This window comes from Balaenoptera borealis, assembly GCF_965194805.1.
Source record: "Balaenoptera borealis genome assembly, chromosome: 16".
Taxonomy (NCBI): Eukaryota; Metazoa; Chordata; class Mammalia; order Artiodactyla; family Balaenopteridae; genus Balaenoptera; species Balaenoptera borealis.
This window is the reverse complement of record NC_138872.1, coordinates 88,323,911-88,339,062: the sequence shown is the minus strand read 5'-3', so window position 1 is coordinate 88,339,062 and position 15,152 is coordinate 88,323,911. Positions and strand designations below refer to the sequence as shown.

The window sequence follows — 15,152 nt, the reverse complement described above, 5'->3', positions numbered from 1 at the left end:
TCCCCTCGCGGCTCTTCCAGGGCATCTACTCACCTCGTACAGCAAACTGTGATTGCTGTTCTTACAGCCTTTCAGTGACATAAAGCAAACAAATGAACATTTATCTGGGGAACGTTCACACCGGACCAAGTAGAGAAGTCAGACTAGTCCCCCTCTCACCACCCTCCCCGAACACACCACGTCTCACGACATCTGCCAAGTTGAGTAAGTGTCCACGGTCCTCATTCTCAAGCTTAAAACTTGGAAAACTAAGAACATTTCCGGAACTCATTGCAGAACCTACCTTTCAGATTTGGTCGTAGCATTACTGCCAAGAATGAATGGGGAAGCCGGATTAAAGATACATTTAAAAACAACCCCGATCACTTTTAACAGTCTGTCCTTCCCCTGATCCTGGGCCCCGTTTCCAGCAAGAACTAGGGTCCTCCCTAGTCCACAGCTCTCAGTTCTCAGGAGGCCCTCTGGTGACACCTCGTGGGCACTTCTGATACCGCAGCCGCGCACCACCTCGGCCGGGGGACCAGTCACCGGACACTGGGTCGGCAGCCTGGCCCCACGCCCTGCTCGGAACTGAGAGGCAGGACCGCAGCCTCGGCAGGGAGGGCGGGCTGCACGTGGGTGAAGACCCCAGCCAGTGGGAGAAAACGCTCAGCTGATCCCTGGCTCTCCCTCCCCACGAGCCAGACCCTCCAGAGATGCGATGGACTCCCTGAAAAGGCCGACCTGACGCCCACTCGTCCGGTAGGGCAGTGGTGGGCCCACCGCCGGGCACCGAGGCCCAGACAGAGCCTGCACACCTGGAGAGCCCTGTGCCTCGGGGCACCTGTTAGAGTGCCAGCCTCACCCCGTCCCACCTGAGGCTGCCATTTGTAGGTGCAGAAACTGCAGCCAAGGTTACACAACGTGCTCAAGGTCACTCATCAAGCAGCCGAGCAACGACCTCATCATCCCACGTCTTGCAAACGTTTCCACTGAAGCGCCCCAGCAGCAAGGAAGTGAGCCCTTCCCGCCCAACGGGTGACCACAAACCACACGACTTCCTGCCAAGCCTTCTCTCAAAAATGCATGCAAACTTGTGACACTCAAAGGAATTCTCTGAACTTTCTCCTCATGTTAGCACTTTCTACGAAAATTTAAAATACACTTGTGGCTTCCCCGTCCCTCGGCCACGCCCACTGACGCCCTTAAACTGCTCGAATGGGCAATTCTCAGAAAATGCTTAACTTTACTAATGTAAGACGTACCCTTTTAAAGCACAGTGACACCATGTTTTCATCACATTAAGAAAAAACTAAGCCAATGAAACAGCTGATGAGGGTGTGGGGAAACTGATGGAGAGGAAGCTGGCGTGACTTTCTGGATGGCAACTTGGCACCTTCCACCAAACTCTGAAACACGTCCCCTCCGGCACAGCAAGGCCGTCCAGGAAACCCTCTCTGAGCAGCCGGGCAGACGAACGATGACACGCCCAGGTCCTGGGAGACCACGCAGCCGTAAGGATGCCTGTGACCTTGACTGCTTTCCTGACCTTTCACCCTCTGCGCCACTTAAGTGTCTGTTCACACAGGTCCTTAAGGAAAATACTAACTTCTCAGAAAGCTCTCAAATACACTTAAATACTCCAATCACAGTTAAGAAACACAAGTGGACTCCTAAGTTGATAATTCCTGATAAAATGTGCACGTCTTTTGTCCTTTAGTTTGGATGATCAAGAATGGCGCTAAAATGAAGTATGACGTGAGCCCCACCTACCTACTTTTAAAATTTCTAGTAGCCACAAATTAAAAAACAAAACAAAACCAGGTAAAACTCAATTTAATGTTTATTTAATCCATCATATCCAAAATACTGTTTCGACCTGTAAATATTATTAACAATGAGATATTTCACTTTTTTTTTTGGCATTGACTTCAAAACCCAGTGTCTCAATTTGGACATTAACCTAACATGAGAAAGACCTGATCTGTATTTAGATTTTATAAAATTTACAGCTGAAAAACCAGATTCACATATTCATGTTCTTGACATACTCAACACTGTTTCCTAATAACTGAATGAAGGTAACAGCTCTGCGGCTACGCTGGACGCTGGCTTCACGTGCTCCCTAGTGGCCAGTGACCGCTGCACTGGACCTGGACCACACAAAGTGCTCCGTCCACGTAGTCCCCAGACCCACAGCGTCAGGAACTCCGCTGGGGTGGGGTGGGGTGGGGGGCGGTGGCACTGCTCTAACAGGGCCCCGCGCGATTCTGGCGCAGCTGGAGAACCACGGGTCCAGATCTAACGCCACTGACAGGACAGGGCGTAGAAAGAGCTGGATAACCCACCTGTGGAATGGGAACTGAATACACCCCCAACCATTATATATATACATATATATAATATATATATATATAATATATATATATATATTTAACATGGTTATTGGAGTATGATTGCTTTACAATGCTGTGTTAGTTGCTGCCACACAACAAAGTGAATCAGCTATACGTATACATACATCCCCATACCCCCTCCCTCTTGCATCTCCCTCCCACCCTCCCTATCCCACCCCTCTAGCTGGTCACAACCATTATAGTTTGAGGCTATGAAACCAGAAAAGAAAGAGTAACTGCCTGGATTTTTGTCAATCCGCGAGCAGCAGGCCGTCTGGAGCGCACGGCTGGATGCCCCGGGTTACGACTGGGATGGTATCTCTCTTCCTCCGGTTCCCTGAGGTCCCGGGAGAGGACGGCTCTCCTGACAGGCCCCAAAGCCCTCGGTGTCACCCCAATGCCTGCAGTCAGAGGGTCACAGGCTGTTCTCTCAGTGGAACAGGAGTGGTGGGCTGGGGGCCACCTCCGGACAAGGACCCCTAACAGGGAAGGTGTAGTCCCGCCCCCGTGCCTGGGCTCAGATGGCTGATCACCACACAAGCCACGTGAGGAAGACACACTGAGATCCACTGTCGGTGGTTTAAGGGACAGAGGTTAAGGGACAGAAGCCCCTGACCGGCTCAGCTCAGGGCAGAGCTGCTCGCGGTGGGAAGTGTGCAAGTGCTAGAGCATAAAAGTGTCCACAAAGTGCAAATCACGTTCGGAAAGAGGCCAGTTTGAACACAGTCACGTCGTCACTTTACTCTCCACCTGAAAGAGAAGAAAACAGCTTATGTTCTTAGGTTTGTCTTGATTAACCAGAAGCGGGTGATCGTATAAAAGACATTCGCCAAACACAGTGCTTCAGAAAGCAGCTATAAAGTGTCACTCTCGTCACCCTGTGCTGGAGGGACCTGCGTGCGCACCCAGGGCTGACGAAGCCCAAGGTCGGGCGCACGCCCCCCTCCACCCCGTCCGGCCGTGACGGAGCACGGAGCTCCAGGTGGCCAGTCGTGAGCTGCACCATGACCGCTCGGCACTCACCGGCGGGACAGAGAACCGCCCCGCCTGACACAACAGCAGCAACACCGCGTGCCCCCCGCACCAGTACCTGAAGCGCCGAGCCAGCCAGCCGCCCGGCCCCTCGCGTGAAGCCCCCGACGGCCCGGCATCTGAGGCCCTTGCCGCCAAGCACCTGTGCAGAAGGGTCAGGTCAGTGCTCAGCCAACCCCTCCCGGTGCCGAGAGCCACGCACGCAGGGACGAGGTCACCCCCCAGCCCGGCTCGGGCACAGACACCATGAGAAACAGCCGAGTGGAAGTGACAGGTGACTCGGGCTTCCATTTCTACCCACGGAAGGTGGGGGCAGACGCGTCCACCGACCCGAGGAAGGTTCTCCCTGTTAATAACCGGTGAAGGGGCTGAACTGCCCCCATCAGAAGGTGGGGTGGAGTCGACACCCAGGACCTATTTGGAGGGAGGGTGAGCTCGCCATGCGCCGACCCCACAGACCAGTGTCCTTATGCAAAGGGGACACTTGGACAGCACCGTGCACAGGGAGAACGCCGCAGGAAGGTGAAAGGCCAGGGTGACGCGTCCACAAGCCAGAGGACCCCGCGCCTACGGGAAGCACCCTCGGCGAGGGGGAGGCCGGGGGAGACCCTCCCCGTGGCCCCGCGCGGTGAGCGGGCACTTCTGGCTCCAGAACTGCAGTCCCAGCAAACAACGACTAGAATCGGCTTCAATTTGGAATCCACTTTTAATTAAGATCACATTCCCCCAAACCCCTACAGCGAATGGTCAACACCGAGAGCTGAGCGTGCCACACGGGTCCGGGTCGTCGCAAGCGCAGGCAGGCCGAGCCGGGCCTCTCCTCACCCGGCCGTGCCGGCAGGGGGGCCCCCGCGGGCGCAGCCGTGGCCCCGAGGGTGTCTGTGCTGAACGCAGACGGCGCCGCGACGCTCGGCGCGAGCCACCCACAGCATCTCCTTCCGCCTGCAGCCCTCTTTCGAGCAGCGGCGCGAGAAGATCTGAGAACGGACAAGTTGCTTCAGTGTTCCGGCAGCCTTCATTCAACCAGCCCCGCCCCCCCGTAAGAGCATCGGCACTTAAACTGGAAACGGTCCTTAGCTAAACAGAATGAAGGCGCCGGGGTTTCACTGAGGCGTCTCTCTGTCAGGTAAACAAGGAAATACTAGTTTAGGAGACAGAAAGGTTTTAACAAGTGGTAAATACTAAAGCGGCATTTTAAGTTGGGGTCTCATGCGAGATGCTTGGGGGGTACTCCCAGGAAAAGAAACAAGACGGGGGGGCGGGGGACGGGGACACGGGAGGGAAGGAGGCCGGGCACGAGGCGTCACGCACAGCCCTAGAGGGAGCTGGCGCAGGCTGTGTCCCGTCAGGGGCAGGGGAGCTGGCACAGCCGTTAGTTACTGCAGGGTCTTCGGGGTGATATAAACTCCCAGGCACTTCCGACTCTGTGCGGGTGACAATGTCAGGGAGGAGGGGGGCCGGCAGCCTGGGGGCAGCCCTCTGGCCAAGAAGGGCGAGTGACCCGAGTGCGTGGCAACAGTGCAGGTGCCAGCGGGCCGGGAGACGAGGAGGGGCAGCGCAAGGTGGGGAGTGAGGGTGGAGCCGGGAGGGAGGAGGACCTGGTCACCTGGGGGGCGGGGGGGGGGGGGAAGGGGCACATGGGCGGGGCCGTGGTCGGAGCGAAGGCACAGGGTTTTACCAAAGCTTCCGGAAGGCTCGGAGGCACGGCGCGGCAAGCGTGGGCAGCAGGAACGGGCTGGAGGAGATGGGGCCGGGAAGGGGTCGGGGGGCTCCAGCCAGAGGGTCTGGGACGGAAGCTCAGGGACAGACTTCACCCTCTCCTGTTCCAGGTAATTTGTCATAATTGCATTTGTTCTGTATTTAGTGTAACATACAGAAGCCGTGAGGTAAGGTGGTCAGAAGCCAGTGCCCTGGAGATAAGCTCTAAAGGCCAAGACAGCAGGGGGCGGCGCACCCCGCATCCTAGGGAAACCACCCAAATAAACCCGGAGGCCCCAGAGAGCGTGCAGTGCTGGGCTGGGCCTGGGGACGCGTGCGGGGCTCCAAGAGGCTCCAGTCCGAGGAGTGCACCAGCTGCCACGGGCCATCTACCAAGGGCCATGTCCAACCCGAGTCTCCTTGGACTCTGGTTGAGGATGGAGAAGTGACCACAGGTGGCGGCTCCGACTCCACCTGAAGTTCTATAAACGTGACCACAAAGAGATGTTCTGAAAAAGGATGAACCCCAAAGGGCAAAAGATAAAAAGAAAACAGCCACAAGATTTTAAATTTCTTTTTTTTTTTCGCCTGTGCCACGCGGCACGCGGGATCTTAGTTCCCTGACCAGGGACAGAGCCCCCTGCAGTGGAAGCGCGGAGTCTTAACCCCCGGACCGCCAGGGAAGCCCGAAACAGCCACGGGGTTTCAGGAAAAGCACACGGGCGAGCAGTCACGGACTCAGCAGACACGAAAAGGCTGAACCGTGAGCCGGCAGGGAGGGTCAAGCAGCAGCGTACCTGTGACACGGAATCCCCGAAGGCTCAGAAATCGACAGCAGCAGAGGCAGCGCGGGTGACGCGGGACCGGGCGGAGGCCGCGTGGCTGGGAGGCGCACGCGCGCGGTCAGCTGCGGACCTGGCGCGTGGGCACGACTGACCACGACGTGGGAAAGACCACCTGCACGTGGGTCACACAGAGAAAAGGGAACTTGAGGGGAAAACGGAGGCCGGCCCGGGAGGTCCAGCCCCAAGGAGCGGGAGCCCAGAGGAGACGGCGACTCCCGGTCTGGAAGGGTCGCCAGGCGGAAGCTGCCACACGCGGGGACAAGGAGGACAGCCGGGCCCTCGCGGGAACTCCCTGAACAGCAGCGGAAGCGGGAAAAGCACCGACGCCAGCGAACGCCCAGGAGAGCCGCAGCCGGGGTGCTGGAGCCCGGCGGGCAGCGCGCCGTGGGACGGGCATCTCCCACCACCCCAGGGCGAACGAGACAAACGCGAGCTGGAGCTCAGGCCCGTGGGGGAGGCAGATGCCCCAGTGGAGCGGGCGGCCGCTCCTGACTCCAAACGCACAGACGCGGGACTTCAGAACGAGCACCGACACCGCCGAAGCAGGAACGCCCATGTCTGACTTTACATCCTTGACATTTCCCAGGCGGAGCTTAGGAAAAACCACACACTAACAGAATGATTCTAGAAAACCACATTCACTTTCCATCTTGGGAGGAATTCCTGTAATGAAAGCAAATCCTAACACAGACCCTAATATTTAGAAAATATGTTTATATAACTGTAAAAACCCATGCTGTTCACAACCCAGGAAAACACCGATCAATTGTTAGGGTTTTATTTTGTACCAAAACTATGAAAACTAATTAGCCTGGTTGGGTAATTGGCCTTCTTTCCCCTGGGGAGAAAGCAGCCCCCGGCGGCTCACGCAGACTCCGCCCTCACCGCCTCTTTCTTCCTCCCAGGGTGACGTTTACAGCCTCCATCCATGTGCGCACCGACCACCACATCTGGGATCTCGTCCTTTTTTACTGGGACAGGGCTGTTACAAAGTGGGCACACTGGGACCTGAACATCCTAAAAATAACAAATATGATATTCCAGATTCAGACAATCAAAACTCACGCACACACACAAAGGCACGGCGGTACAGCACACTTACAAGCAAGCAGAGTACAGACACTGACGTCCGAGCCCCACGAGAGCAGAGCGTGGTTAGCACGGGGGTCGGCAGCAAGGCACCCCCAGGGCTGGAAGGCAGTTGCCGTAAGTGGAACCCAGGAGAACTGAAGAAACAGACTATTAACCACCCGCAGAAACGATCCTGAGACAGAGGGCGAGCGCAGCCCAGGAAGGAAGCTGGTGAACCAATCCAGAAGGACAGGCTCAGGGCAGCAGGGCCATCTGTCCAGCACCGGGTAGTGAGCAGTGAAGCTGCCCAGTCACCTCGAGGGTCGGGCTGCCAGGAAAACCCTCCAGCCGTGCAGAGCCTCAGCTCCTTCGCCTGCCAGGGGCCTTCCTGACGCGCCCTGCAGCTTCCGCCGTGCCCACGCAGGGAGACTAGCTCAAGGGCGCACGCGGCCAGGCTGAGCTCTCAGGCTCAGAACCACCATCCAAGCCCAGCACTGGGGGGGCTCCGGAGGGAACACCCAGCACGGTTAAAATCCCTCTGGGCCAGGGCAGGAGCTGAGCTAATTTAGCTCAAGAACACTGAGGTGACATGTGGGCGAATAACAGGTAATCACAGAATTGCGATGCCAGCTGTCTGGGAACTGAGCTGGAAAGCCACCCAGGGGTGCTCCTGCAGCTGGCAAGTTGGCCAAGTTAAGAAATAAAGCATCATTCAGTCACCTCTAGGCAGACTCTCCCCATCCAGGGACACAGGAAGGTCAAGGCAACAGACCAGGTAGTTTGGCCTGGTCACCGGTGCCGGGTGAACATGAGTCACCCTCCCCCGCCCCCATGAACCAGCAAAGGGCCAGACCCCAGCCGACACCGGTCAAAGGGTGTAGCACTGTCACCCGCATTTCTAACTGCCACCCTGGGGAAGCAGCAGAGTGCTGACTGAAGAGCTCACGAAAATGCTCCCTGAAGCACCCAAAACAAAGTGAGTTCAGGCTGGGACCACCTGAAAAGTCAATAACCAAGGTCTTAAACCTCTGGACTTAGGCAAGTCTGTTTCCTTACAGCCATCTTCCGGCTTCCACCACGAACTGTCTGAATCACCTAGGGAGGACGCCAAGGCTGCAAAGGTACCCAGATAAGCAAGCATTTACAATTCTTCCCAGATTCAAGGCCCCATCAAGCGCTGCCCTGCGTTTCTTGTGCCCCATGAAGACAGAGCTGTTTTTCCCTGTGTGTCGAATAAAAGGAACTAAGTGTTTTAACATGTAAAGTAAGCTCTGAAGGTTTAGATACAACAATTTGATTCCAGGAAGATAATCTGTTGCTTTAGAGCTGTGCCGTCCAGAGCTTCCTGCAACGATGGAAAAGCTCCACATCTGCTCTGTCTACACACGGCTCCTGAACACCTGAAACGTGGCTGGCATCACTGAGAAACAGGACTTTTTATTTAATTTTAATTAAGTTTTATCTACACGTGGCTAGTGTCCACTATCTCGGGCAGCGCAGCTTTGGGAAGTGAGGATGAGAATCTTTAGAATGAAGCATGACCAATTACCTTCTTGAATGCAAAGGGACATTTATGTGCAGCGTAGGTAAAATGATCTTTACAGAAATCTTGTTTACATGCATCACATTCTAACGGAAGAAAATCTAAAAAACAAAAAGAACAAAAAACACACAAAAAACAGTAAAGTGTTTTAAAGACTAGAACAGAAGAATCATAGATCATATTAAACAGGTATTTACCTTTGCTGAGTTCATATTATGCCTCTCAAATACATCCTCGAGGTACCACATGAGAAAAAACTTGGGGGCCATGACTTTGACAACGCCAGCAACACTGAAGAACCGGTATAGCTATCCTTTCCCAAGAGATCCCACCTCACGTGGTACCACGTATCTAAGCAGAGCATTTAAATCCACTCGGTGCTGGCAGCCAGCCTTGTACCTAGCTGTACAGAACCAAAACCTCAGGCCAGCATCTCATTACTGAAAAGCCAGAAAGGCCAAGGCCCAGAGACAACAGCTAATGAAGACAATGGCCAGTTCTTCTCCCAAATAGATGACAAGACACCCATTTTCTGTTAATGTTCTCTTAGAAGTGCTTACCTAGCTGCTTGCAAGTTTTTTCTGAACAATGCTTCCCCAAATCAGGGAACTCCATTATGAGAAAATGTCCAAAACACAGATGACAGAGTGAAATGTCACCTGCAAGAATTAGAAATAATTAGGAGGAAAGCAAGGATGGTCTGAATTTCAGTCACCAGGGTTTATATCGCACAGCTGATATAAGTAAACAAACACCGCAAGGAGCATTAAACGCCCAAGTCATCTGGGCTCCCGCAGGGGCCTAAGTGTCACAAATTCTTGTCTTTCAGCAAAGAGAAAATGGGAGTTTTAGCGTAAGTACAAGCTCCTTCAGAATCAACCCCCTTAGGAGACAGATTGTTTTTCAGTTCTTTTAATTCCTAGTTTATCAAGCTCAACCCGAATTTAAGTTTTCATTAATCCATATTTTGACTCATATTGACAGGGACGTCCCATATTCAATTACACAGCTACTAGGCAAAGTTACAGCCTCGGTGAACTTTAAATCGCAATTTCATCTACTGAATATACTTGACAAACAAAACTCTGTTACCAGGTGCTAAATCACGTTACTTAACTACACTCTCCCGGGGACATTCGACTCAGTCCCCTGTTGCTCTCTTTAACTCCCTTATGCATTGAGTTTTACTCAGAATTTATTCCTTACTGACAATCAACCGGGAGTTGACCAGGGGAAGGGGAAGGGGAACTCACCAGCGGAAAACAGGTGGACAAACAGTGATGTCACTGCACTTGAGAGAAAACTGAAGTCCACGGCACGCCTCACAGGGTCCCTCCCCTCCGTGATCCGGCACCCACCAAACCTCTCAAAACTCTTGTCCCTCCCAGAATTCACGTCCCCAGAGCCTCTTCCGGACCTGCCCATCAGCTCTCCCGCTCCCGGGAGCGTTCCGGGTGCCTGGGATACTCTGGCCACAGCTGACATCCGCTCACGCCCTCAGGGCCCGGTTTAAAGCGTCACTCAGGACCTTTCCTAACACCCTCACCTGGCCCCACCCAAATCCCGTTTCCTCTGCTCTGTAATTCCTTTCCCAGGACCCACTCGCTCGGCTCCCCACTGCAGCTTCGTTCCCTACTCTCGGCTCCGCGAAGCGCAGGGCCCAGGTCAGGTCTGCCCATCCTGGATCAGCAACGCCAAGCGGACGTTCGGAAATCAATCGATCGAGGACCGACGAGACGCCGAACTCAATCCCGACGTGGTCGCGCTCTCGGCGCCGCAGCCGCGGTGTGAGAGCCCCGTTCTGCTAGGACACTAACACCCTGCCCGTCCGAGGTTCGCGGCCCCGTCCGACCCCCGCCCGGCACCCCCAGGCCGGCCCCGTACCTGGCCCTCGTCGGAGGCCTGGGCAGCCGCAGAGGGGAGCGGAAGGTGGCAGAGACCAAGAGCTGTCTCCCTGTCCGCGGTCAGCCGCGGGGGACAAGGCCAAAGAGACGAAGAAAACAGGATCCGAGCGACGGCCGAGGCCGGTCCGAGTCCGCGGGAGAGCCCAGCATCGCGCCGCCCGGACCTCCCGGCCATTTATTCACAGCCGCCGGGTCAGAGAGCCACCCCCCCGCTGTCCGGGCGTCTCCGGCGCGCCCCCGACGACGTCACCGCCGAGCCGACCAATCGCGCCCTCCGCGGCCAGGCATTCCCGGCGCGCCCCTGGACGTCACCGCTAGACCGACCAATCGCGCCTGCCGCGGTCCCGTCGGCCCGCCCACTCCTCGCCTCTTCTCGAACAGTCCGGCGGCTTCTCGGGCTGAGGAGTCACGGTGAGGCGGCTCTGCGCAGGCGCACTGGGCCGGCACCCGGAGAGGGGCGCTGAGTCAGGGCGGGCAGGGCGGGGTGCGGAGGGAGGGTACCCCGCGCTGGGCGCCACGGAGGTTGGGGCGCGGGCGGCCAGTACCCGGCGCAAGGCTCCGCCGGAAGTGCGTCCAGCCGGCTGACGCACACAGGCACTGATTTTGCAGTTACAGATGAACTTTAGCTTGTGGGCAAGTTCACAAATGTGGAAACCACAGCCATGAAGGATCGACCGTGTGTGTGTACGTGTATGTGCGCATTTTCCTTACCCTTGTTCTGGACCACGTGAGAGCGTGGTGTGGACATGATGCCCCATCACCCCCCCCCCGCCCCCAATACTCCCGCGTGTGTTTCCTACGTGGCCACTCCAGCCACCCAGCCCGGAAATCAGTGGTGACGCTATGTTAAGGTCCGACCCGCAGACCCCATTTAGGTTTCTGCCAACCGTGTCGTCGATGCCTCTTTCCTCTGTGCTCCAGGAGCCCGTCACCAATTACCCGTTCATTGTCTTCCTGTCCCCGACAGCTTTTATTAAAGATCACAGACTTTCATTCATATAACGTGACTCTCAGGCAGGGTACATCCACGTTTCCTCAGGAGCAGGCTCAGGTCATACTTTCTTGGTGGTTACATCACAGAAATGGTACTGCGCTCATCGCCGGCACAGGATTGCAACCCCTCCTAGAGTGGGTGACGTTAATCTTGACGACATCGTCATCCCGATGTTTGATAAGTTTCTCCACTTTTTCATTTGTGAATTAACTAGTATCTTGTAGGGAGAGATTCCGAGATTCCACCATTGTGTTATTCTTCATGAACCTCTGACCACCTTGACTCCATCTGTCGCTTCTGCCTGGATCACTATGATCATTGCCAAACAGTGCTTTTAAAAATTTCCATCATTTCCTCTACATTTATTAGTTGGCATTCCACTATAAGGGAATGATTTGCCTTCCCCATTTATTTTTTAACCCTGACTTTAACCCGAAGAACCAGAACTCACACCCAGCATCAGGGAAGGTCAGGAGAAGATGTGAGAGTGGATACCCTGGGGGTGTAACAGGCGAGCACTTGGCCCACCTCTGCTGTTCCTGGTCCTGATCCAGCCAAGACCACACCAAACTGTCGTGAGAACAAAACACCATCAAGTCAGAATTTTTAAATGCAGTGTTTTTGTCATTAACTGAACATCTGCCTTCATACAAAGAGAGATGCCAAAAGCATCTCAGTAAGTTAGGTGACCACCATCCACCTAAGTAATTTACCACATCACGATAAAGGGGAGGAAGGACCTTGTACTACTGTGACCCGGGGGACAGGAGGGGAGGCAGACCTCGGAGCCTTAGTTAGCAAACCTCAAGAAGTTCTACTTGAGAGAAGAGGCCAGAGCACGTGTCCAGACACATGATTCTCTATCAAGAGACCACAATGCCCTTCACCAACGGCTCACTGTTGTGACCCCTGTTTTACCTGCGAGGAGACTGAGGCACAGAGGTGACAAGGGACACGCCCAAGAGGAGCCAGGATTCAAACCCCACCCCAAGTCCACATTCCTAACTCCCCTCTGCTACCTCCACCGGCCAGGGGTGGGGACGGAGACGCAGCCAGGTGCCAGGTCATAGGACCCAGAGCGTCATGAAAAAGATTCGGGGCTTTATTTTGAGTGCAAAGGGGTATTGCTGAAAAGTTTTAAGCATGACCTTGAGGGGTGGGCAGGAGACAATATGTATAAAGTACACATACTTTACACAGCTGAACGAAAAATAATTGCAACTTTCTCAGTTTTCTAAAGTTGAGCTCCACTTTCCTTTGGAGCCCCAGACGCCTGCCGCCGGCAGACACGGGCCCCGTCCCGTCACCGGTCTGTTCAGATCCGGTTGCTTTGGTGACCTCGGTCACTGTCCAGCTCAAACCGCAGTCATTTCAAGCCTTCTTCCTACAATCCCTCGTTCCCGTCTCCCCCCGTGGCGCCTGGGCTTGGAGATGCGCATGTAACCCCGTGGCAGTGAAGGGTGGAGGCTCTGGCCTCTGCGGGTGATGACCTGTCCACAGCCTTTGGTCAGGTGCCAGCACCTGCTGCCCGTGTCAGGACTTCCGTCGTGACCTCTCATCCCAAGCTTATCACGTGCACTGTCCTGACCCCCGGTTTCAGGTTCAGTGACCCTCTCCGCCCTCCACGCCAGGGCACGCGGGGCTGGGGAGCTCCTCTAGCTTGTGTGCGGGGACTGCGGCTCTGGGGCACCAGCTGAGGCCCTCTCCCTGCCTGGCGGCACCCCAGGCACCATCCACCGCACTCTCCCTGTGCTGGCACAGAGAAGGCGCGTGCCTCTCCCAGAGGTACAGGTGGGGGCCCCACGCCTTCAGAGCACCCCCTCCAAGCCCAGGTTGTTTATCATTGCAAGTCCCACATCTGAGGGCTGCAGGATGAGCCGGGGTCCCTTCTCAGGGACCCAGGCAGCATGACAAGCTTGGCGTCTTCCCTTTCAAAGCCCGTCAGATCTCTCCCCAGGCCTGCAAGTAATGTTCTCCTTATGCTGCGGGGCATTTCTCTCACATCATCGCCTTGGGTTTCTTGCTCTAAGGGTGAATCTCACAAACTTTGGTTCATGGTTCCCTTTCCTCTCCCTTAAAAGCCTTGCTTCTAAGACTAAGGCTTGCTATGAGCTCTTAAAAGTTTAGGTTTAAAACTCAAATCTGAGCAACGATTTCTTTGGTCTAGACGGACCCTTCCGTGGAGCCATGAGTGTCACTGCAGGGCCTAGCCTTTTTTGTGTTTTAAAAAATATTTATTTATTTATTTATTTGGTTGCACTGGGTCTTTAGTTGCGGCTCGCGGGCTCCTTAGTTGTGGCGTGCGAATTCTTAGTTGCAGCATGCATGTGGGATCTAGTTCCCGGACCAGGGATTGAACCCAAGCCCCCCGCATTGGGAGCGTGTAGTCTGAACCACTGCGCCACCAGGGAAGTCCCAGGGCCTAGTCTTGATGGAGAAGAGAAAACACATTGACGTTATACCGGCTGCACACATTGTACTTTAAAACGTGTTCATCCGCAGTTTGTGGCAGACAGGCAGATGGGGGAGAGGCCGGAGCAGAAGCTGGGCGAGCAGGTAAGAGGCTGCGGCTGCAGTCCAGGTGACAGAGATGACAGTCACCATGGAAACCATGGAAACACAGAAGCCTTACCCACCTTCACTGCTCACCTTGTAGGCAGGGCATCAGCATGTGGTCCAGGGAGAGGGGCTTCTGGGAGAAGATTTCTTTCCTAGTAAAAGAGAGACATCCATTAGGACATAGCCCTCTTCTAGAAGGATTTTTTGTGACGCTTGAAAATAGTGGCCTTCTCGTTAACACGAAGGGCAAAGCTTAAGGATCAAGTCAAACAGAGACGGCAGCGCAGAAAGGTGGAGAGAACCTGGGTCGTTGATTACATTGTTGAGCTGACCATCAGTTTCCCTGCCTCTGGACTTCTTGTAACCTGAGACAATTTTTTTGTAGCCAAAGCATTCTTACTAACACTTGGAAAAAAATGTTTCAATTTAGGATGTATCGGTATCTGCTATGGGACAAAAGGGGGAAGTTGGCAAATAAGCACATGGATACATGAGTGGAAGTCAGAGAAGAGGTCTGGTCTGGAGAAACAACGTTGGAAATCGACAGCATAAAGGTGGCAATTAAATGCATAAGTGCCGAGATTGCCTCGGGAAAGGACACCCGTGGAGGAGAGGGTCCACCTTAGCAAAATCCAGCGTTTCAAGATCAGAGAAAGATGCGCAGGCCTAGCTGACCAGGAATGAGAGGAAGGCCTTGTGGAAGCCGAGGGAGGAGAGAGAACCTGGGAGGGAGCATGGGTCACCTGCCTCCTGCTGCCGGGAGACAGAGGGAAGCCTGCGTGTCTGTGTTTTGTGACACGTCAGTCACACGTTGGTCACTGTTGCCTTTAGAGCGGCCCCAGAGGTACGGGCACACGGCAGGCTGAAGTGGGGTGAGGAGCAGAGGGGACAGAATGGTGTCTATGGTAAGGAAGTGGGGTACAGGCAGGAGAAGCCATTATGCCTGAAGAAAGGATGAAACCTGTTCCCTGCCCGCCTGCGTGTCCAGCTGCTTAAACAGGCGACTCTCTGCTGCCCGCTTCCCCCAGGACTCTCTCTCCTCGGCCTGGACACACAGTCAATATTACCCTTACGTTTATAATTCATATCCTCAACAAATATTTATTGGGTGCCCGCTGTGTGCACAGCACC

The 15,152-nt window shown here is 54.8% G+C and overlaps 1 protein-coding gene across 7 annotated transcripts; it reads right to left on the bottom strand.

Annotated features, from left to right (window-relative positions):
• Positions 1-2,549: 2,549 nt before the first annotated feature.
• ZFAND2A (zinc finger AN1-type containing 2A) lies at positions 2,550-10,913 on the bottom strand. Of its 7 annotated transcripts, none has more exons than XM_082360642.1 (9): positions 10,449-10,913; positions 9,125-9,223; positions 8,571-8,665; positions 6,836-6,967; positions 6,455-6,542; positions 5,903-6,062; positions 5,086-5,261; positions 4,469-4,526; positions 4,095-4,384 (listed from the first exon to the last, which is right to left on the bottom strand). In XM_082360642.1, exons 2-9 carry the CDS (start codon positions 9,177-9,179, stop codon positions 4,114-4,116), a joined length of 1,035 nt encoding a protein of 344 aa, XP_082216768.1. In that variant the 5' UTR covers positions 9,180-9,223; positions 10,449-10,913; the 3' UTR covers positions 4,095-4,113. The 7 variants fall into 7 exon arrangements, with proteins under 7 accessions (XP_082216772.1, XP_082216773.1, XP_082216774.1 ...); XM_082360644.1 differs by lacking the exon at positions 10,449-10,913 and adding an exon at positions 8,078-8,134 and having other exon boundaries at positions 9,125-9,150; XM_082360646.1 differs by lacking the exons at positions 4,095-4,384; positions 4,469-4,526; positions 5,086-5,261 and adding exons at positions 2,550-3,125; positions 3,466-3,549 and having other exon boundaries at positions 10,449-10,898.
• Between the last annotated feature and the right edge of the window lie 4,239 nt (positions 10,914-15,152).